Here is a 22,918-nt window from a genome sequence, read left to right on the forward strand (position 1 = left end):
GTTCAGGAGCCTAGAAACTTCACTGGTCATATTCTTAACATTAGTAAGAGCACTCTTAAGTGACATTCTTGACTCTCTGTTCCAGCTTAGGCCACCATAAAGATTATCAAGCTGTTCAAGAAGACTTTTGGCCATCTCCATTTCTGACACTGAAATGCTGCCCAGAGTTTCTAAAATTTGTAAAGCCATTTGGCTCTTTGGTGTGGAGGAGCAATTGATTGGATCTGTATTATTCACCTGGAGTGGCACAGCATAAAGGGATAGCTCATTCCAAAACTCTAGCAGCTCTTTGAGAACTGAGCTATTTATATGGTGGAGCTCAGAAAACTTCAAAATTATAGAGTTCCATTCTTTGATCTGATGAAAGAAGCAAGTCAGGTTGCGAGTGATATCCATCTGAATGTCCTCCACAGAGCAAGACAAACTGTCATCCAGAGTGATGAGTTTAAGATCCTTGATGACTTCAATGATTGCATTGTAATGAAGAGTAGAATTGGTATGCACAAAGTCACAAAGTTGAACGGTGGGATCACTCTGAGGTGTCGCTGTTGTGAGAGGTGTTGCTGTTGTGAGAGTCCAGCAGAATGTCACAGATAAACAAAGAGAAGCCTCTCCAGGTTCATCAGAGATGTCTGCCAATATCTCCAGCAATGTTAGAAGTTCTTCTACTTGGTCAGAGAACTCCTCATCAGTAAACATTTGCATTTTTTCTTCCTGAGTCAGTATGAAAGCATATATTTCAGTAAATGCTTCTGTAATGTTCCCATGAGCCAATCTTTCTGTAAGGCTGATGACATCGAAGAGGAGACTGAACACATCTTCTATATTGTAGGGCTCATCTTGTACAAAAAGCTGTGTTATTTGCCATACACCAGTCAGGTTCCAGTAACATGATATGTTCTCAAATGCATCCCACCAGTCTGTTAAAGTACCTAACTCAGAGTTCTCAAGAGAAAAAGGTTTGATATTTTTAAAGAAATTTTCTAGGTTCTCCTGGACCTGTTTGAATCTACTTATCAAAAACTCAACATCCATGTTTCTCATGTTTTGCACCAAGGCAACCACAAACTTTAGAAATTCCTTTTCATCTCTTGATGGAAAGACAGTAAAAGTAGGAGACTTGAAAATTTCAAGTGCCTTCCTTACCAGTTCAATACTCAGACCTGCTGTTTCCACCAGTTTCTGAGGAAATGTTTTGTGCTCATTCTGCAAGTTTGAGTCAAGTTTTCTAATCATATGTTGAAAGAACTCCATCAGCAAACTGATATTTTTCCCATGCAAGAAAGGTTCAATCTCATTGTCCAAATGAGAGGAGCTGTTTTCAAAAGTTTTGTTTTTCAGAAGACTTTGAATTTCTGACAAAAGTTCTGCTGATAAAAGATGAATGTGGTGAAAAGGATTAAGGGGCATTCTTGAAGTCCTGTTAAAACCATGGGTAGATTGACTAAAATGGGTCTTATTTGACATATACAATGAGCTCCCAACTAAATCACTGATAGCAGTTTTTATTTGCTCTCCAGAGTGATTTAAACGTTTAAAAATAAATTCAAGCACATTAATGTTATCTTTTGCATAAAATTCAGGGAGAATAAATTTCAAAGTTTTTGCTATTATATTGAAATAAACACTTGCACAAATCACATCAGTACCACCCAGGGAACATTCAGGGAGTGTCAAATTAAAAACCAAATTAACAAAGTCCATCACATTCATTAGCTTAGCATCTGTCTCAGCATTTCCCAGAGATTGCAGAAGAAATAAAATATGTTTTGTACTTTCAAGGTGGGAAGGTGGCTTGTATTTTTCAGTGAGATTACTTAATCCATATATCCATGCATTACAATCCTCTGCTTCATCCATTATACTATGAAAGTTTAGAAAGGAGGTAAGAAGAGATGAAAAATTTGTTTGCAAGTAGTGTATATCTTTCAGAGTATTATCCAAAATTAGTTTGGTAATATTCTGGAAAATGCTGATACAAACCATATATTTGTCTTGAGGTACAGTTTTTAAAAGAGCAGATGTATCATTTATCTCAGTGAGAATAATTTCAAGTTCCTTTTGAGAGAGCTTAAGAAGAGTAGAAAGGGAATTTCCAATGGAAAATGCACCAGCACCCTTATCTTCTCCCTCAGATCCTCCTGAGATGAAAGCATCAAGCCAGGAATTCAAAAACTCTTCATTTACAATCGTTAGTAGAGATTTCTGCATTTTAGTTATCATGACTCCCATTGTCTCTAAAACACTTTCAAAACTGCTATCTTTAAGCAAGTTTGTGACATCAAATGCATTGTTAATTGCAATTTGAAGATTAACAAGGAAAGCCTCAAAATCTTTCATGTCATTTAAATGGCCCTGTTCCTGAAATAGAGCTTTTAATAGCTTCATTGCTGTTCCTGTAGCTTCAACAACAGCCATAGCTGTATTATTGCACAGTTCATCTTGAGTCACATTTAGAAGATTTGCAGAGAGATATGCCAAATCATCTCTTAGGCAAACAAAATAGGTTGAATTCAAATGTAAGATTTCTGATGCTTCTTCAAAAATCTCTGTCCATGCCTGAAGCCATGTAAAAGTGCAGTGCAAAGCAGAAGGCACACTTACCTTATCTCCCCAGTTCATTACATTAGACAGGACACTGTCCAGTGGAAGCAGAAGTAAGTCATAAAACTCTGCTGAATGTTCTACAGAACTCATGTTTGCTAGATAAAAATCAGCACACCCATTATTTACCAAACATTCTGGAGGCAGATCAAGAAACTCTTCCAAAAAACATAAGACATCTGTTTGGAGCTCTTCATCTATAAATAAAGTTTTAAGGCTGCTCAGAGTGTCATAAACAACTTGTATATCTTTTTTTCCATTCTGTGCAAGGAACTGTGCCTGAAACTCTGTGTAGTTGTAAATTAAAAGTAACTTTTCACAGAGAGATTTACTGGTGAGGTTCCAGAGAAGATCAAAAGTTTCAAACAGAAAATCAAAAACTAGTTCCTTATTTTGCAAATCATGCCATACTTCAGAAGATGACATGCTTTTTGAAGTCTCATAAAGAAGATTTAACAGAGTGTTATTGTTCTTAATATTTAAAACCAGATCATCATTCTGGTACAGAGAGAAAATTTTTGGAACAAGGGAGGCCACACTAGTACTATTTAATTTTTGGATCTTTCTGAGGAAATCATGCACAATTTCTCCTAATTCTTGTACCTTATACAAAAAAGTTGCATTTGGGAGAAATAAAGAGGAGGTATTACTCACTCCAGGAATTGTGCTAAATGACACATTGACATGATCACCAGACAATGATCCAACTTTATAAAGATTTCTTTGGAAGTGTCTACTTAAATGTTTTAAACGGTCCAAAGCAGTAATATTTAACTCTGGCCAATCAGTCAGGATAATTTTGAGCAATGCCATGCTTCCATTATAGATTTTATTTTCCGTAATAGAAGATAAAATTCTAGATAAGGTCTCAATTACCTCTTCCTCTTCTACTAGACTCAAGAGAGAAAGCCTAGAATCAAGTTCATGGAATACAATTTCCACTATATGCCAGAAAAATTCTGTCTTTTCTTTCATCCAGAAGCTCTGAAGAGGTTGGAAATTTTTTTGTAGCTCATTATGGAGTTCAGAAATTGCAAGTGAGAAATTGGTGGCAGATTCCTCCCCCTCAGCAAAATTTTTTATCCATATAATTGCATTATACAAGGCATTATTTTCAATTAGAGACTTGTTTGAAGAAACTGAGAAATCAAACATTATAATTTTTTCTATGACTTCTACAAGATGAAAAAGATGATCCATTTTCTTTTCACCAGAAATCCTTACGTTTTCTTCTGTCTTCAAAAACTCTTTTAAAGATGTCAAAATCCTGAAAAATTAATTGTAATTGTTTTTTGTTAGTTAACTAGCAGACAGACAAGAATTTTAAACTATATATTATTTAATTTTAGAATGTGGGTCTATTTATTTAATTCAAGGAAATCCAAATATAATTTAAATAGCAGTCTCAAATTAATTACCACAAAATCTTGAATTAGCAAAACTTGACAATTGCTTTGGTTTTCAAAAAATATGAAAAAACCCTACTGGAAAGTCACAACCTCATTCAAATCAAAACCTGAATGTAGACAGCAGTTAAAGAATAGTGCATTTCTCAGTACTTATAATCAAGATTGAAAGCCCCAAAGAGTCCAACATCTTTGAGTTGCTCACATTTTCAGCCGCTGAAAAGAACAAACCTTTTATGTTCCACAGAATAATTATTTTACAGACAGGAATGTATCAATAAAATTGATCAAAATCTCTGATTTTCAGTGAATTATAAAGATTTTTTGTTTTGTTTTCTCATAATTATTGAAAGATAAAACATTCAAATTGACTGCCTGATAGCTGCACTGCTATTTTAGTATCTACAAAAACACAAAGTCACAGTGAAAATTGGAATACACCAATCAATGTTTCTATGTGTCAGTATTATTTATCAGAAGAAAAAACAATCACTAGCTCTGTAAGATTGCTCAAGAGGAGGTGCATGGAAAAAAAGACCTTTGGAATGTAAAAGCCTCAAATTCAAAGTATCTTCTCCTTAAATATATTTTCTTTCCAGACTCAGCAATCAGAGGTAGAGCACAAAAACATTTTGTACTGCAAACAAAAGGGTAAAACTGCTAAAAAAAATGCTTTGCTGTTGTTTACAACTGCAGCAGCACAGCAGTTTTCTTTTAAAAATTAGAACCAAATTTCAAAATACCCTACTAAATTTTTGAACAATTTGGCTGCAATCTCTCTCTTACTAGTTGCTAATGGGTTGTTTCTTTCAGATTTATCCTGAGATGTTGATTTGTACAACATGAATCCTACCTCCTCCAGCTCCAGTGTTTGATATGAACAAGAAATTACAGGCAATGAGAAACTGAGGCCAATATTAAAACTCCCAGAAGCAATGCAGGTCATCCAGTGTGCCATTAGAAACAGGGAAGTATCAGAGCTCCCTAGATGAGACTGCAAACTACATATGTACAACTAATTCTATGTGTTTAAAATACTGTTTTCCACAGGCTGTTGCTGTGGGCTTCTGTTACAAGATCTCCTGCACAACTGAGTTTGACTTCCACAATAAAAATTCTGAATATTTCAGATGCATTGGACTTGGAATAAACAAGAAGTATTACTGAGTCACACCAACTACTTGTGAGAATTAAGCTTTGCAGAACAAGATAGGGAATTCAGGTCCTAGTTCAAAATGCCAATTATCCACAGCTGCTGATTCCTGTGAGTCCTGACTGTGTAGTAGTCAGGTCCTCTGTTGAACCTGTAGGAAGCTATACTGTGAAGCACAAACTTAACTTATTTTTCAGAATATGTAAGCATCAGCACAGTTATTTGACTGTATACAAGGTTTCTAACTACAAAATAAAAAGCAAAAGCACAAAGCAGACAACAAACAGAAATCAATTAAATGAAAGTGAAAACAAATATTCAGGTTGATCTAATTTTATATGACAAGCTGCAGAAAGATAAGTATAACTTACCAATCATGAGATGAAACATATCTTTCTGAAAAATAGGCATCTGATTTCTTATTCCATTGCTGGATCAGGGTATTTATCTCTGAAAAAAGTTTCCGGGCTTCCCTGTCATCTAGAAATTGAGATGTTAAATCAGCCATGATTCTTCTAAGTTCCAAAAGGAGATTCTGAGAGAGACTGCTGCTGCCAAGCCATTGCTCAAGTATCTAGTGGGTTGAATGCAAAACAGAACATCTCATTAATCAAGGCTGTCTTACTCAGGCAGTACACAGAATTTGCATGTCTTTAATAAAATTCACACAATCAACAATGGTACCAAAATTTCTCCCTAACAACCTCTCTAGACTCTGAAATGACTAACATGCTGAAGGTAGATTTTCAGTAGGGTTTTACTGTCATGTAAGTTGGCAATGTAACAGGCTACAGCACACAGACAGCTGACATCCCACACTGTGCTGACCTTGCCTAAAGACCCAGGAATGGAGAAAAGATGGGCTGAGGCTGAAATCAACCACAAGCTGACCACCACAGCCAATTACTCAGGCTTCCTTTACCAGACTCCTGCCTACACTGCCAATATGATGGAAGATAGCAGCCTGAACTTTTTGGAGTCCCATAAGACAGAGGTGGTGAAGGAGCCTGGATGCTCCCATTGTGTTGTCCAGAAATAAGCACAACAAGGCCTGGCCAAAACTACTGACTGCTTTCCTTTCCTCCACCATTACCTTTCTTTTTGATGCCAGCTGAATATAACAGATTTACTCTAAGAGATATTCTGTTCACCAAGATAATTCACAGTGTCCAGCAGCTTACAGTACTTCCAGTTCCCATAACAAGAATGTCAACCCTTGCTAAGAGTTTTACAATCATGGCTGAAATTACTACTGGATTTTCCTCCATAGAAATTAGTGCATCAGTTTTGGCAATCACATTGAATTATTACCTCCTACATCATACAGCAGGGAAACCTTCTCAAATATTACATTTTTGAGTAGATACATAGGAAGCTCTACATCAGAATTTTAAGATGCTCCACTGGAAATTTACTTTTATCTGCTTCAGCCACTATTGCCAGAGACAGTGAAAGGGAATAATAAATAAATTAATTATATATCAGTGGAGGTGTCTAGCCAGTTTTGTTCAACATTCAGTCTCAGGTGAAACTGTAAAAGTTTACTGGAAGTGTAAACAGTTTTCTGTGACAGGTCTCCACATTGCATTGTATATTTCAGTACATTCCCTATTAGATTTCAAATATGAATCTCTGTTGATGAGAAAATCTGATTAAGTGGCCACATGATGATAGATCATACTTGCACTGTAATGATCCTTTATAAGGATTATTTCACTTTATTAGCAAGAAATTTCATGAAAACAAAATTTTATAGATAACTTAGACCTTTTAACCAAGTTACTGCTGACAACCTACATGGAAAAACTAGGAATTCAATCTATTAACTTTAAGTTACCTGTGCATAGAGTTTAAACTTGCTGACAGCATGAACAAGATACAGTTTGGCTTCATGCTGTGCAGAATTACAGCCCTCTCCATTATTCTCTTTGTTTACTTCATCTTCTGGGACAACAGCCAGAGCAGAGCACACAAACTGCTCCAGTGTCTCTCCTGTGGGAATCTGGCAAGGACACAAGGAATTGATGAGCATTTCAAGAGCATTGCTGAGTGTTATCTCTCCTATCAACTTACTAATCTAGAGAAAATAAGAGTAACACATAGCCTCTTCAGCAAGAACAAAGCCCATTTAACTTAGCCCCATATTCCTGGGCACATACTTCAAAGTACTCCACGTGCAGGTTGCTGTATAAAATACCAGTGGCTCCATTAAAAGTGCTCATACAGCAGGCAGAATGATGAGATTGTTTGTATATGCAAGGAATTTTCACCTTGTAGCTACACTAGTGTTGCTACTTCTACAGTAATTTGCAGGCTGGTGCTGAATTAGCTTGACTATGATACAGTACCCTACAGTAGGAGAAATGTATTGAAACAACTTCAAAATTATAAAAATTGCTGATATAAAAAGCACTTAGTACAATGATACATTTCAACCAATGATTACACGCAGCAGAGTAGTTTTAAATTGAGGTTGGTGGGTTTGAAGAGAGTGGCCAAGAGAACAGAATTATTTCCTCATAGATTCATTTTTAAATTCTGTGATGAAAGATTAAATATTCACAAGCCTGTAAATCTTGTTAAAGAATACAAAAATAATGCTACACATTTTAATTATGTTATTGTCTGAGATACTTTACATCCTTGCTCCTTTCAACTTTGACCAGAGAATTCATAAAAAGTTTTGCAGGTGTTTTGACACTAAACAAAATGGGGCATTAGATACAGAACTGAAGTGCTTGAAACAAACATTATCCAGAATTCCATATTTGATTTCTTAGTTCTTGATAGCCTTCAATATTCTAACACAACGACAAATTTCGAAATTCTAGTTTAAATAGTTAGCAAGTGAGTAGCCTGAGATTTCACAGTCAGCCACACCTACCAAGATGCAATTTAATTCAGTTCATGTTATCTAACAGGTTATCACTGATATTTCATTAAAATGCCATTCAAAAGTTAAGGGATTTTTTTTAATAATTTATCTATTTGTTTAAATCAGCTATTTTTACAATGAGCTCCTCTGGAATATAACTCTAAACTGTAGTGCTTTGCAAACAGATTTCACATAAATACCAACATATTCTATTAAAGAAACTGTGGACTTAAGTACAAATTCAAAAGATGTTTCTAGTTTTCTGGAGTTCAAACCCGATGACCACAACAGACCATTTTGGTCTAGAGGATAGGTTAGAATGCCCTATCTGAAGAAAGATTTTTTTTCTAAATGTGATGCATCACCAGGATATTGATTAAGCACCACTGAGACAACTCAGTCTAGCATACTCATATCAAGACTGCACAACTGAGAAGAAAGGACTCTTGGTCTCTCTCAGTTTACACACAGAAGAGACAGGCATTCTTTGTCCAGCAAACCAGAAAAGGTAATCCTGTCAGACTCAAATCAAGGATTTGGTTTAAAAGCTTAGCTGAGCAATATTCAGAATTCTCTACAGGATTGGATAATAAACTCAGGACTCTGCCATACACAGTTGTGACTTCAGAGAAGCACAAATTCAGTAGTGTACACAACTAGACCTATCAGTATCTTCATGTGCAGAGATGTCAGCTAGAGCTAAATACGTTTATTTGATGGAAATGAAGCAAGGGTATTTAACAACCTTGTAGCTGCTTCACAACACTAGTCTTCTGTAATGCAGGAAAATACATTCATGGTACAAATGAAAAAAAAATATTAGAGAAAGACACCAAAATGCTCAACAGATTTACCTCTGATAATTGTGCTGTGTAACTTAGGAGCTTCTCAACATGAGAGCCATCAAAACCAAACCTGGATTCAAGTTCTGCTTTCACAGCAAGTGGATTCCACAAAACATCCCCGAAAGAAAGATTGTATTGAAAACCTGAAAGAAAGGAAATATTTTATTTATGTAATTCATTCCTTTTATTCGCGTTGTTTCTCGGTGGTTCACGCTTGTTGAGATCCAAGTACCTCGTTCCCAGCTTTTTTGGGGACAGCAGGATGTGTGCACCTGGACACCAATTCACCTAGGATAAAATCCATGATTTTAGTGGGAAAGTCAGTCAATGTGATGGCATTTCAGCAGTTGATAGGACGATGGTGGGATGCCCCTGCACAGTGACTGCCAGCAAACTCTGTAGGATGCCAGTCCGAGCTGTACAGCCATGCAGAGGTGTGTGCATGCACTGCATGGGAATCACTACTGGGAATGAGAGCAACAGGAGAATAACAGAAGTTCCACAGAAATCAAGTTCATCCTCTGTGCAAGGGCTCCACCACCCTTGTCCCACATCAGCCTAATTTTTGCAGGTGAAGTGGGATTTAGACTGCACATTACTCTTAGCCTGACCTTCCATGCCAAGCAGACAGCTGCACCTATACATAGTGCCCATGAAACTTGCTCCTGACCTTCTCTTGTTTTCCTTCTCCAATTAAACTCATCTTCCACAGAGAAGCAGCAGATAGAGAAATGTAACCCTTCAGCTGACAGCAGAATTCATGAGAACACAAGAATGAAGCTTAAGGTAAACTAGTCATAATGTTTAATATGCATGTCCAAAACAAAATGCTCTCTTCTATCAAACAGAATAAACTCTCCCTTGTATTGATTTAGTCTCTTTCCAAAATTCATTGATGAAACACTATGTATTACACCAGTTTATCTGATGCTTTGCTTATCTGCTAGTTGCCAGAGTCTGATAAAATTTAATTAGTATTGGTCTTTAAAAAGCAGATCAGTAAAGAACTGGGTTAGCACTACAGCAATACAGTTTAGTCTCTGCACATCAGGAACTTAGCAGAACATCCAACAGTTAATATCATATATTTCCAGCATGGATATGAGGTAGTTCAAAGAAAATCTGAAGGAAACTTCTTACCTTCTAAGCTCCTATCCTGTATTGATGCAGCAGTCAAATTCAGTGCCATTTTCACCACTTCATAGAGACTTTGGCCCAGTGGCATCACAGGTAAATCCTTCAGTGATGCCAAGGTACTGAAATGAAAAATAAAACAAAAATCAAGCTCTCTATACACCCAAAAACCTGAAAGGACTTGCTGGAAAGAGACAAGCTTCAAGCAACTGAATAATAGAACACTTTTATTACTGTTGAAAAACCAATGTTTTATGAAATTTGGGTTTAAATGAACACAACACAAATTGAGATAGTACAGTTAGAGTATCAGCCAATTTCCATTAAAGAAATGTGTCCTGAGAGGACCAATGTGGTCTTAAAAAAAAGGGAGAAAAAAAGGGTGAAGAAAAATAAGAGCAAGATTATCACAAATATTCTCATCCTCACAAGAAGGCAGGATCAACACAGAATACTTATATTTTACTTCCCATCAATCTGCAGGAAAAAAAGAATATTTTTAAAGCAACATAATACTTAATCTCACAAAGTTAAACAAAGTGCATTACAGAACGCATTGATAAAAATATAATTATTGAATTTATTACAAGTCACCATCAACTTAGCTGTGAAATAAAACAAAAAATTTCTCTGTTTATATAACTGTAACTCACTACTTAAAATTTATGTAAATTTCCTGCAAAGCAATCCTTTCTTATTATGCAAATAAGAATCCAGTAAACCCAAAGCTGGTCACATAGATGTGAAAAGTCTCTGTTAAGTGCCTCAGAGACACAGCAAACAGACAAGAAAGTGGGAAATAGAAATTCAGAACCTTTCTACTGGCTAAATTCTGCCTTAGATAGGTCCTCTAGAATGTGGTATAGTAATATGAAACTAGTCAAGAAACAAGCATTAGGTTTTGTGGTTTGCTTTCCAAATTGCATTAATGAGGGTAAATTTGGTTACTGAAGGGCACAGAAACATTAAAAAACCCAAGCAAATGAAAACACCAAAACCATATGTAAATATCTGAGTCTCCCATGTAGTTTTGCATGTTAATAGCTCAGAGAACAAGCTGGAATAAAGCTACAAATTACTCAGGCATAAGGGAAAATAAATAATTTTTTGCAATCAAGCACCAATACAGGTGCAATCTGTGTATTGTAAGAGACTTGTTTTCCAGTTTGAAAAGAAGTTATGTCATCATATCCTTCTTATTTGGATGGGGAGCTGTTTTTTGTTTGGGTTTGTTTTTTTTTTTTTTAATTAAAAAAAAATTAAAAAAAAAAATAAAAAAAAAGACAGTGGGGTGATAAAGGATGGCAGAACAAGACAGTAATTTCTCATTCATGATCTTTGGGCCCTGCTCCCCCATGGCCTAAGGCTGGTGAGGCACGTGGCCAGTCTTGCACAGGCACCCAGGTTCAGAGGGCTTCTCTTGCCTTCTGACTCTGTTATTTGACTACAATGACAATTGCCTATCAACCTGGTACAACAAACTGCCTACCCTGGCAAACACACACCTGACTTTCCCCTAACAATTACCTTCTTTTACTGAAAATTCCTGTATGTATTGGTCTATGCTTTAATTCTATGCCTTCCTCCAAATCCAACTGTCCTTTGCCTGGTTCAGAGTACAGTCTCTGGGGTTTTTTCTTCACTGCTTCATTTCTTGCAAGAAGAAAAAACAGCTACCTAAAGCTGTTTTGACAGCAAGAGGCTTAAGAAACAAAAATGCATACTTTTCCTGATGCTAAGTGCTACATACATTCAGATCTGATTAGGATCAAAATGATTATTTTCTTATATTCATATGTATATGTTCCATCTTCCAAAGAACCCCAAAGAACATTACAAGGTTCAAAGCCAAATAATTTGATGGGCTAATTTCAGGCATAGCTGTCAGGAAGCTGCATATTAAAGACTCCTAGAGCACCTCTGTTGAGTTTGGCAGAGATGCAAAACAGAGTTATAAAGGAATCAATGTGGGTGAAAATTCCTAACACAGTTTTTAAAAAGCAAAATCTGGCAAAGAGAAAAAAAATTTAGCCTCTTTACACTGTTAAGGACGCTTATTTTATTAAGTAGACAGTGAGAAGAACAATAATTGCAGACAAAATTTTAAAACAGAGCACTTTCAAGAACATGAAAGTACTTACTTTTGAATAACTTTTAGAAACTGTGTTATGGTAGCTAACTCATCTTCTGTATAAAAGCTGTTCAGTTCAAGGTGAGGGAGTGAATGCAGAAGGTTCCAGATATATGGTTGCTTGTACAGATTTTCTGCTCTAGAAATAATTTTCTCTGCTTCATTCAAATCCATCTTTAGGTGAAAAAAATAAAAATTACATGCAACACTTCCAATTAAAAAAAAAAAAAAAAAAAAAAAAAAAGTAGGTGCTATTATTTCCCTGACCCTTTTGAATTTTAAACCATTCAAAAGATTTTTCTGAAGTGGAAACATATCTACCACATGATTTTGGTGGTATTTTGAACTCATGGAAGCTTTGTTTCTGATATGTCTCTCTGTTCCAATGGAAAAATGGAGCTGGAAGTAAAGCTGAGGCATCTCTTTCTGCTCAGAAGTGCAACCAAGGGAAGGGTTATCTTTGAGCTCTCAAGCACAAGAAACTCCTCAGCCCTGCAATGAATTTCTAAGTCTAGGGTATAAAGATCAGGGGACTACCCAGACCTTGCCATCCTTGCCTCACAGCTCTTTACAGGGCTTGTGGGGGTCCCAAATAACTTATAATAATGGCTCTTTAAAGATGAACTGCCTGGGATAAACCACCTTCTTTCACAGGACTACACAATGTGATGCCTATGCAAAACAGGATTTATCATACCTTCTTATCATGCAGTCTTTGCCACTCTAAATTAATGTCCCACTTGGGCTTTTTTGCACAATGGTGACAAGAGAATGGCTCTTGCAAAAAGAAGCTTGTGTATACAAGCTCTGCTTCTAATAATGATAATCTACTGCCAACTTAATATTTTCTTAATGTTGACAAATACATTCTTTCTATTCTATATTCCATTCCAGAAATGGAATTTCAAATTGGTATGGCTCCTTTCAATCAATTATCTTATGAGTAATTTTAAAATGTTATTATAAAAACGCCACCTAATTTCAAGTTATAAACTGGAAATCTAGATTTCACAAAGTAGCAATCAATCAGATGTGGAAAAAAAATACATTTGACAGATGCACTTCTAAATTGCTCCTAATAAACAAATACCCTTCAAATAGTTGTGGATTTTAGCTACTAACAACCTAGACTGGTTTAAATAAGTAATCTAGAAATCAAACATTATCAAATTTACAAGCTATCATTTTTTCCTTCAATTTTTTTTTTAAGATAATTTACTTAAACTTAACAGGATACCAATTTCTAACCATTATTATAAAGATGCCTCAAATCCCAGAACTGTAATCTAGAAGTAGACAGTAAAAAATACTCACGGTAAGAAAAGTGGTGATGTTATGGAGCCCTGTAAAATTAAATATTTTTTCTTTAAAGAGAAGCATTATTAACTTCAGAAGAATCAGTATTATAAGCAAGAGCAGGCAATGCACAAAGGATGTTTCTAGAAAAGTAAAGGCATACAAAGCAACTAATATCCCAAAGACAGTGGTCCATTTGATTTTCTGTGCTTCCCAATACTTTTATTATAATTACAAAAACAATTTAAAAGACATTGTTTACTGTCCAATTTCTTAGTGAGGGAAAATCATGATATCAACACTAGATGAATGTCCCAGCTACCAGACAGCCAGGCATGAAAACTACAATTTCACCTAAATCTTTCTGCTTGAAAGCTCAGCCAGAGACAGAGGTAGTGGGAGCTCTTAATGCCCCACTACAGCAACAAGGCTGTGAATGGAACAGGAGACTCACATCCTGCTATTTCCAGTCTCACTCTCTCTGTGCACGACTGAAGGTCACCCAAGGTCACCAGGTGTGAGCTACTGTTGTTTTCCATTCCTGCACTCTTTAGTTCAACAGAAAAATAAGGGGAGGGAGGGCTAAATCCTCATAAACAACTTTAGAATGCACAATAGACCAAGTAACCTTGTACTCTGATTATTATCTTTTAAGCTTTCATCTCTGTGTTTTTGTAACTCTCAAGTATACAAGGGCACAGGTTTAGAAAGCTAATTTTTTTTTTTTATAATTTTGATGGCCAGTGTTAATAATCATAACAGTGAGGTTTTTTTAGATCAGTTAAAATTTTAATTGCCTAATTTTATTTTTAAGTTCAAACTATTCTTTCATTTGATGGCTATCACTAACCAGTAGGCAAAGAAATTGATTTTTAGAAAAAAAATCACAGCTTACCTGAGAGCCTTGAGTTTTCTTCCCATAGCTTCTCTAAGACCATGGCTTTCTCTGTAGTATCAATAAATTCCTTTGCAAGTTCTTCTATCTCTTCCATGAAGTCTAGATCAGGACCAGTGGCTCTCTCTGGACCACTTTGGGGGCTTGCACTATATTTTGGTAGAAAAAACAAGGGACAGGTGAGGTAACATACTGAAACCAAGTAGCTGAAAAATGTGTATATACTTACAGCAGTATTCTGATTTTTTTTTACCAATTATGTGTTTTTACAATTTCTATTTGGTTCAATTCATTAGCATGCAAGTTGCAGTACTGAGTCTCAAAACCTCAGGAAAGTGGGCAGTGAAAAATCGCTGAGGTCACTTATGCCAATTTTGGCAGCAGCCAAAAACTTAACATGCAAAAAGTCTTTAATGTTTCTGAACACACTCAACTTTTCTCCAGTGGATTATCATATATCCTGGTGGCAGTTCTTTGATGAGAAAGTTGAAGATTTCCTATTGTACCTAAGGTAACAGTTTGCTTTTTCAAATATGTGCAACAATGTATAAAAACAGTATTTTATTCTTACTACTGAATTTTTCCTGATTTGAGATTGCAAGCATGGTAAATGTTATTGCTGTTATCTCTATCACATTGCTATCTGGTGACTACTCAATAGCACAATTTTCTAGCAATACTTTTAAATGAAACCAGAAGTCATTTACACACCTCATTACAGGACAAAATTACTTAGACTCTGCTAAAACACCATAAACAAGGGAATAATTATATTTAGCATGTTACTAGGCAGTTGAATTCTGTTTTATCTTATAGGAGATTCAAATTATCTTAAGAACTACATCCTGCCTAGCAAAAACATTGCTATTTTGCATTAAAAAACACAACTGTCACAGAATCAAAGAATGGGTCAAGTTGGAAGGGACCACAGTGGGTCACCTGGTCCAACCTTCCTGCTCAAGCAGGATCATTCTAGAGCACACAGCACAGGATTGTGTCCAGATGGTTCTTGATTATCTCCAGTAAGGGAGACTCCACAGCCTCTCTGGGCAACCTGTTTCTGTCTGTGGTCACTTGCACAGTAAAGAAGTTTTTCTTCATATTCAGGAGCAACTCCATGTATATCAGTTCTGCCCATTGCCTCTTGTCCTATCCCACTTACAGAAATATAATAATTACATTCCTTTCCCATCCATCTTCTATGCCAATACTTGCTTTCAGCACATTTTTTACTCATTTGAAAGAAAAGCCTAATGAGATCAATTCACAAACCAAAGAAAGCCATCAGCCACCACTTTCTCATTCTCTTAGCTCTCTTTCCCACCCTCCCTGATCTTCATTTGTTCAGACTCACAGAGCTGCTTGCAACTTCAGAACAAGGGAAACAAAGAAAATTTAAGCTTAAAAGAATCAAGTTCTTAATTGTTTCAGTACAGCTTATTTTGATCCCAACTTGGCCAACAGACAGGATTTTAGAAAACTCTTTCACCATCCTCAAACTTCAGCGGGCTAAAGGCAGAAAAATTCCTCATCACATATTTTTTCCCTTTTAAATGGAGTTTTAAAAAGCAGCTTTCTACTGTTCAGAAGGTGGTTTTTAGGTGATTAGAAGTTACACTTTAGCTATTGTCTTTGAAAACTACCTCATTAATTCCAACATTACTGAAACTCCCTCTGCCAAAAATTTCAGACAGCTGAGAATACTCATGTTTAGCTAAGAACTGAAAAACTATCTACTTACTGAAATCTTCCTGGCACTCTGCTTTTTGAGCATGAACAAGAAGCCAGCACTTGACCAGAATAACAGCAGCCGTGATCAGAATTTTCAAAAACCAAAACTCTGGCTCTGTTTCCATGAGATTTTTCACAGGTTTTGGTTGTCTTGGAGTTTTTTGGTGGAGTTTGGAGGGATTGGTGGTTTTCCAGTATTTTCCAGTATTTGCTGAACTTAAAATTGAAAGCTAAACTCTCCTAACAAGTTGCTTAAAATAACAAGTATTTAGAGGAGTGCAGTATTCCAACCCACATTGTTTGCCCTCCAAACCAGACCCAAGCCTTGCATCCCCATCTACAAACCTCCTGGTTTTAGAAACATGCAAACAACGCTCTGGGAGGAAGAAGCCTTACACAGGAGCACACAGCAGGACTCAATGCTGTCTCCAGGGGATGCTGGGGCTGCCTGGCCTCCCTGCCAGCAGCAGGGGACACAGACAGCTCTGACAGAAGGGATCAGCAATTCTTCCCACTCTGTCCCCATCACCAGCTCTGCCACACCTTGGATCCTCAAAGCTTAGGTTGATAGGCAGCAGGAAAACAACAAAAAAGCATCCTCTTGGCATCTAATTTTTCAGTTTGCACTTGTTTGATTCACAGCAGAAGCAGATTAAATAACACAGGCTGAATTGACAGCACACTCAGCTGGGCTGTCCTTTCTGCTCCCAGGCTGGAGGACTAGGGACTAATCTACTGCCCTGTGAGGTCCCACAGAGTACATAGGGCTGGGGAAATGGGACTGGGAAGATACACAGACCAGAAACATTTCAGAAAACAGTAGACAGCACTTTGGAGCATGCTGGCTCTGAAGAGCTACAGGGCAAAGTGCAGGGAAAAGAACTTTGATAGCAAAAGTGGAGAGGGAGCTGAAAAACTCTATGGGGATGTAGATATTTAGAGTATGGCAAAAAGAGTAAACCCAAGGCATAAGACCCAGCTATTAGAGAACAGAAGGCACATGTGCAATCTGGAAGAACTATAGAAATGCCACTTTCCTAAGCCCAAGCCTCTCAGCAGTCCAAGATCAGCTGTTGGGACATGCTGGCTGTGAGCTGTGTGAGCTACCAGCTCTGTGGGGATTTCCAGGTCAGCAGCCATGTCAGCTAGCTGCCATTTGTGACCCTCTTTTGCCATCATTGTCACAGACCTGACCTTCATTATTCTTGGATCTAAGCACAGCCTCTTTTTGAAGGGAAAATGGCAACAGGCGTGACATTGGTTATCAGGTTTAGTTTTATGAAGCACATTAAATTATTAAGGAGGTCTTATTTGCTGAATATTTGTGCTAAGATTAAAGGAGTTTATGTATTTTCAACACAGTAATAGAGGACAAATTTACCTCCTAATCAGAGTGCTACAAGTAACTACTGAGCTCTCAATGCACCACAGGTTACACAAAATTGCAGGAAGATGTCACCATCTTGCCAGAAAGATAAGAAATCACGCTTCAAAACCAGCTGCAGACACAGTCAAGGCAAACAACTTTCAGACAGTGTGCCAACAAAAACACTTCAGTGTTGTACTGCTACTCTCCCAAAGCCTTCAATGTGTGCTTTCTGGAGCAGAAGGTGACATTAACTCATTTGTGTGTGTGCAAAGGAAGTCCAGCAGCCATTCCAAGGAAATTCCTAGCAGCAGTTGCTAGGATCATAAAGAGGGGAAGCAAAGGATAATAAAAAGGACAAAAGGAGGAAGTTAGTAATTTGTAGGACAGGACATACATAATTAGAATTGGGGTATTAGAAGAAGGGGTTGGGGAATGCATATGTAAAATTTCATTATCATCCATGGTAGCTCTCCCTTGAACTGTACATTTCCACAAAGTTGATGAGAACAAAAATCAAACTAAAGACATGCATTGGCACAAGCTTTGACCAGGACAAAATGCTACAAAAGAGCAAAAAGACTCTGCATCTCTCTGAGCATGTAGAAGCAATTGTTATTTCCTAAAGCCATGACTCAGAAACATTAATTCTGTCCAATCGACTCAGTTACTCAAGATAACAATAAGAACATTTCAGAGTTCATCTGAGAACTCAGCTCTGATGTGAAATGCCATGTGGATTAGTGATTTTCATAAGCGCCTCAGCAAACTCATCTCAACCTTGCCCCTGTCAACACATTAATAATTTCTCTCTAAATTTGCAAAGCCCCAGCTGGCTTCCATTCTGCACCATACCAGGACAGCCTGGAGACATCAATACCAATACACATGCTGGACAACAACACACTGTGTGTCTCTCACAGAAGGATCTTTCTCTTCCATGTTGATACCATTATAATCTTCCTAAAATGCAATGGAGTCAAATATACAAAGAACAAAAACAAAAAAATCATACTTATTGGCTCTAAAACGGAGAAAACTGATCTTAAATTTCCTTTTCTCCCCAACTCTCAAGCAATCTATGAGAAAGATCACAAAAATTGCTTCTGTTTTTGTGATATAGCCCAAGACTTACACAGCCCAAAACTACAAAAGCTGGCCTAGACCAAACAGAATTAATATTGCAGTAAGTTGCTGCAGCCAGAAGCTGTCTTGAACTATTTCTCATTTGAAGATATCCCTCATTAAAGAAAAATCTGACCCTTTAAGCAATTCTCACACGAAGAATATTGCTGATGCTTAGACCTCCCTCATTTTGCTCTTCCACACCTGCTGTTGTACATGAGCTCTTCTGATGCTCCTCCACTGGAGAGCCACAGAGGCCCAGCCATTAATAAAGAAAAGGTTTGGAACAGTAAGAAGAAAAGGGCTGGCATGAGCAGGGCTGCTCCAGGAGGGGACCAAGCTATGATCTGAGGCAACCCTGGCAGAGTGCATGCCCTCACTGGTGGGACACTGTCCCCAGGATCCCAGCCTGCAGGCAGACACAGGGGTGTGTCACAGGCTCCAGAGACAGGCAGACAAGGCAGGGTGAGCCCAGGAGAGCTGTCAGGTGCAAAAGGAGACAGAGCTGCCACCTGGGTGTGAGTGGTGCATCCAGCAGAAGTGCCAGAGACAGACCTGGGCTTCTAGCACACCTGCTGGGTGAGGCTGCTCAGGCTGCCACCACTCGTAGCTAAATAGAGAGAAATAAACTAATCTGCTTAGAGATAACATTTTAGAGTCTTGCTTTAATGATATTTGTGGTTCTGAGAATATCTTAATTTTCTTTTAGGTATTGAGAAGTCTAGCTAAAGTAGATCTAAGAGTCTAGGCTGCAAGGGCAAATCCCACCATGTTCTGCAAGATTTGCCAGGGAATCCAGAGAACTGGGAAATAATAATTCATCCATGCACATGCATGGAAATATGTAGGTGTAAGGCCATAGGACCCTGACCTGTGTGGTTTTTTGTCTTATTTGCATGGTCCCAATTTTATGCTGTACTCCACTAAGGTGAGGCGAGGAGTGGAACATTCTGGAAAGAGCAGGAAAACATTCCTTTGCCATGGGAGCTCCTGAATACTTCCTTACTCCTCTGCTCTGAGATGCCAGTTGGGTATATCAGGCTAGAAAATCATATCAGGGAGCTGCCAGCAGCTTTTGCAGTGGCTGAAAAGAGGAGCAAGGAGCAAAGCCACAGAGCTCTTGCAAACTGGGTGCTTCCCCAGGCATCAGAGGGAGTGGCAGATGTTGCTGCAAATCAAAGTTAGTGCAGCTGTAGGCTTCACCTGGCTCACCTTCTCACCATATCACAGGTTCTTAGCTGGAGGGACAGGGACACATCTGTGAGGGCATGGCCTGCAGCAGGATAACTTCACCCTCATGGGGGGACTGTTCACTGGCAAATAGTTATTAGTGGCTTATGGATTCCATGGAGGTTCCAACAGTAGTCACAGAACTACTTCCTCCCAAAGCCAGCTACTACATTTCAAGCAGGTAGCACCAAAGTGGTACACACTGTGAAAACAAATTGTCAAGTGTCCATGCAAACTAGGCAGCCTCTGACTCACTCTTAATAAACACAATATTATTGACATTATAGAAATGTACCCTTATCAGACTTATGGTTTGATACAAATCCATAAAGAGAAGATGATGGGTATTACTGTTCCTGTGCCACCCCATCTCTCCAGTCAGCAGGGACTGGATTCAGTTTTGTTTGACTGATCAAACTGACAGTCCACGTTCCCAAGGCTGTTGGCATCCAGCATAAGTCAGAGCAGCCCTGAGGTTGACTTAATTTATACTGATGGACCTGGAGGAACATGCTGACCCCAGAATGAACTTCATCCTACCTCTTCAGCCTTTTTTCTTACCTAAGCTATTTTTAGTGGATAAATATGGATCCTATTTAATGTATACATATGGATGTATTTTATTTGCAGTAGAAAAACTGAAAGCCACTGAATAATTTCCCCAGTTATTAAATAGGTCTAAGACTGCCTCCAGGAAATTCTTTCCTGATTTTCTATTGAGCTGGAATATAATTTGGGCAGTTCAGTCAAAACAGGGTAAACAATCATGCAGAGCAGTAAATATAGTTCATAGTTTCTAGAGATTTAACACATTTAGAAGGCATCTGAGCTAGTGATGTAAATAAAAACTATACTTTTAGGGAATATTTTTTTAAAAGGCTAGAGTTACAGTAACTCTTTAACCCAGTAGTATAGAATGGCTACTGCAAGTAAGAGGCTACAGGCTTGAAAGACTACAGCACAGGGGCTTGCCACCTTTGATTTGCCTGGACTTTTGTTTTCATTTTGGCTTGGGCTAGCTTTGCCTTTTTTGATTTTCCTGGCCAGAAAACTCTGGCAAAATTTGTTGTATTTTCACTTGTCATTATATAACCCCATCACAGTTTTATACAGATGGAATTAGCAAGCAACTATTCAGTGCAGAATGAGATATTTATGATTAACTAAGCAGTGCAGAAGAACACAGGCCCAGTATAATAGAAGAGGCCTTGAGAGGGGGGGACAAAGATGAACTGTACTGGAGAATAATACTGGAGTGTTTGGGATGATAAGAGGGGTGGCATGAGGATCCCATGGCTATAAACAAGTCACCAATGTTCAGTTCAAATTCAGAACTATAGCTGGGCAAAGCCAATTTCTAAGTACCAAGAAATAATAACAGTTAGCTAACATATGTAAAAAATGCCATATACATTCAGGTGTACCACATAAATTTGAATGCATCCCAGAGATGCTGACCAATGGAAACAAGCAAAGTATAAAAGCAAACATAAGTGACCCCAAGTGCATCCTCAAGTGAAAAAGAAGCCCTCAACACCACATTCCTCCAGGTAAAGGACTCTGGATCATAACTTGCCATAACAAGCCCATCATGACCTAGAGCAGCAATGGAAAGGTGAGTATAACCCTAGGGAAAAGACTAGAAACTCAGTGGTCATGTAACAATTTTAACTGGATTAGTAGTCAGAGGATGAAGAAAATTTTAATACTGGTATTTTTGTCTGCAAGCATCTTGTGCAGCAGCACATCTTGAGTAATGGGGGCTTAAATTGTCAAATTCTATTAACAAGGTCTTGCTTTATGTAGAAAAAGTTTGTCCATAAACAAGATTTATTTTGCATGGTCTTATGTTCAATCAACAGTTCTCTACATGTACAAGTAACTGGAGCAGACCATCTAGACCAATAGATAAGTATTATGGCCTACCATGGTACTGAAGCTTTCCAGCTTGCTGTATGCTATATTTATTGCTACCTATAAACCTCTGCAATAATAAGCCTTAAATATTTAATGCTCTGACACACCTGGCTCAGCCCTCTAATATCTTTCGCTAGATATTATCAGTTTTCCAAGACTAAACATACAGATATAAACTCATATATTCTGATTAGCTCACCCTAATTTAACTACATTGTTATATTTTCTTAAAGGCTGTTTATGACTATACATTCAGGCAGTTTGCATTAATATCTTTGCACGTCAAGCATTTTTGGAGCTAGATGAAATTACTTCATTTTAAAAAAAACAAACCAAATTCAAATGCATCTTTTTTTCTTTTTGCATTCTTGGATCCTGTGACAAGGACTTCTTATTGGTAATTTCTTCCAAATTCTTTTTTTTTAATACAGAACTTCTGCTATTCCTTTTTGGCTCTTTGTGGGTCTTACATGAAAGTTATTCTTGTTTTGCTTTTCTGGGTTCACTTCTCCACCTTGTCTGTTCCCAATCTATTTGAAGTTTAAATCCACATAAAATTTTGGCACTCAGCTTCATTCTCATGCAATAAAAGACTCTGCAGTAAAGGATAAAAGTATGCTCTCACATGGTAGCAACAAAATGGAAAGAATGAGACAAGGTACCTCTACAATTTTACCCAGAGAGTGTTCAGTATCCAAAACCAGCATGAAATGCCCGAGGAATGCAAACAAAAATTAGCAAGAGGTATGACAAAGGCCTTACATCTCTTACAATCATGAGCACGCTGAAGGAAACTTTCAGGATAACAACGTTCCTGTTTACCCTGTCTACAAGGCAGTGAGAGCCTTTGCTGTAGGAGAAGATGCCCTGGGGTGTTGCCAGGTTCCCATAACTCACCCCAGGCGGCCGTGCCTCCGTGCTGTGTAGCTGGTGTTCCTGCACCTGGAGCCAACATTACAGAAAAGGGTTCTCATGAAAGGGTAGAGACCCCGGCTGGGCAAATCACGAGCTTCCAAGTAACCTGAAACCAAGCAGAAGTAACACCAGGAATATTGCATTTGCAAACTGTGCCATCACATTGTGCCCCCTTATCCTTCACCACCTATGAGCAATGAAGTTGTATCAATGTCAGGCGTCTCGTTTAAGAATAACTCAGTCATCACAGAAAATGAGTAACCTCTGTGTCAGATTGTGACAACAAGCTACATGT

At 37.8% G+C, this 22,918-nt stretch overlaps 1 protein-coding gene across 1 annotated transcript in view; it reads right to left on the minus strand.

The window, feature by feature from the left end:
* ABCA13 (ATP binding cassette subfamily A member 13) overlaps nucleotides 1-22,918 on the minus strand; it is a 164,766-nt gene that overhangs the window by 138,835 nt on the left and 3,013 nt on the right. The window contains 9 exon segments of the mRNA XM_056484532.1: nucleotides 2-3,871; nucleotides 5,535-5,737; nucleotides 7,001-7,165; nucleotides 8,893-9,026; nucleotides 10,024-10,139; nucleotides 12,159-12,322; nucleotides 13,463-13,491; nucleotides 14,340-14,488; nucleotides 22,606-22,729. Coding sequence (XP_056340507.1) covers nucleotides 2-3,871; nucleotides 5,535-5,737; nucleotides 7,001-7,165; nucleotides 8,893-9,026; nucleotides 10,024-10,139; nucleotides 12,159-12,322; nucleotides 13,463-13,491; nucleotides 14,340-14,488; nucleotides 22,606-22,729 — 4,954 coding nt within the window.

The sequence above is a fragment of the Oenanthe melanoleuca genome, chromosome 2, assembly GCF_029582105.1.
Source record: "Oenanthe melanoleuca isolate GR-GAL-2019-014 chromosome 2, OMel1.0, whole genome shotgun sequence".
NCBI lineage: Eukaryota > Metazoa > Chordata > Aves > Passeriformes > Muscicapidae > Oenanthe > Oenanthe melanoleuca.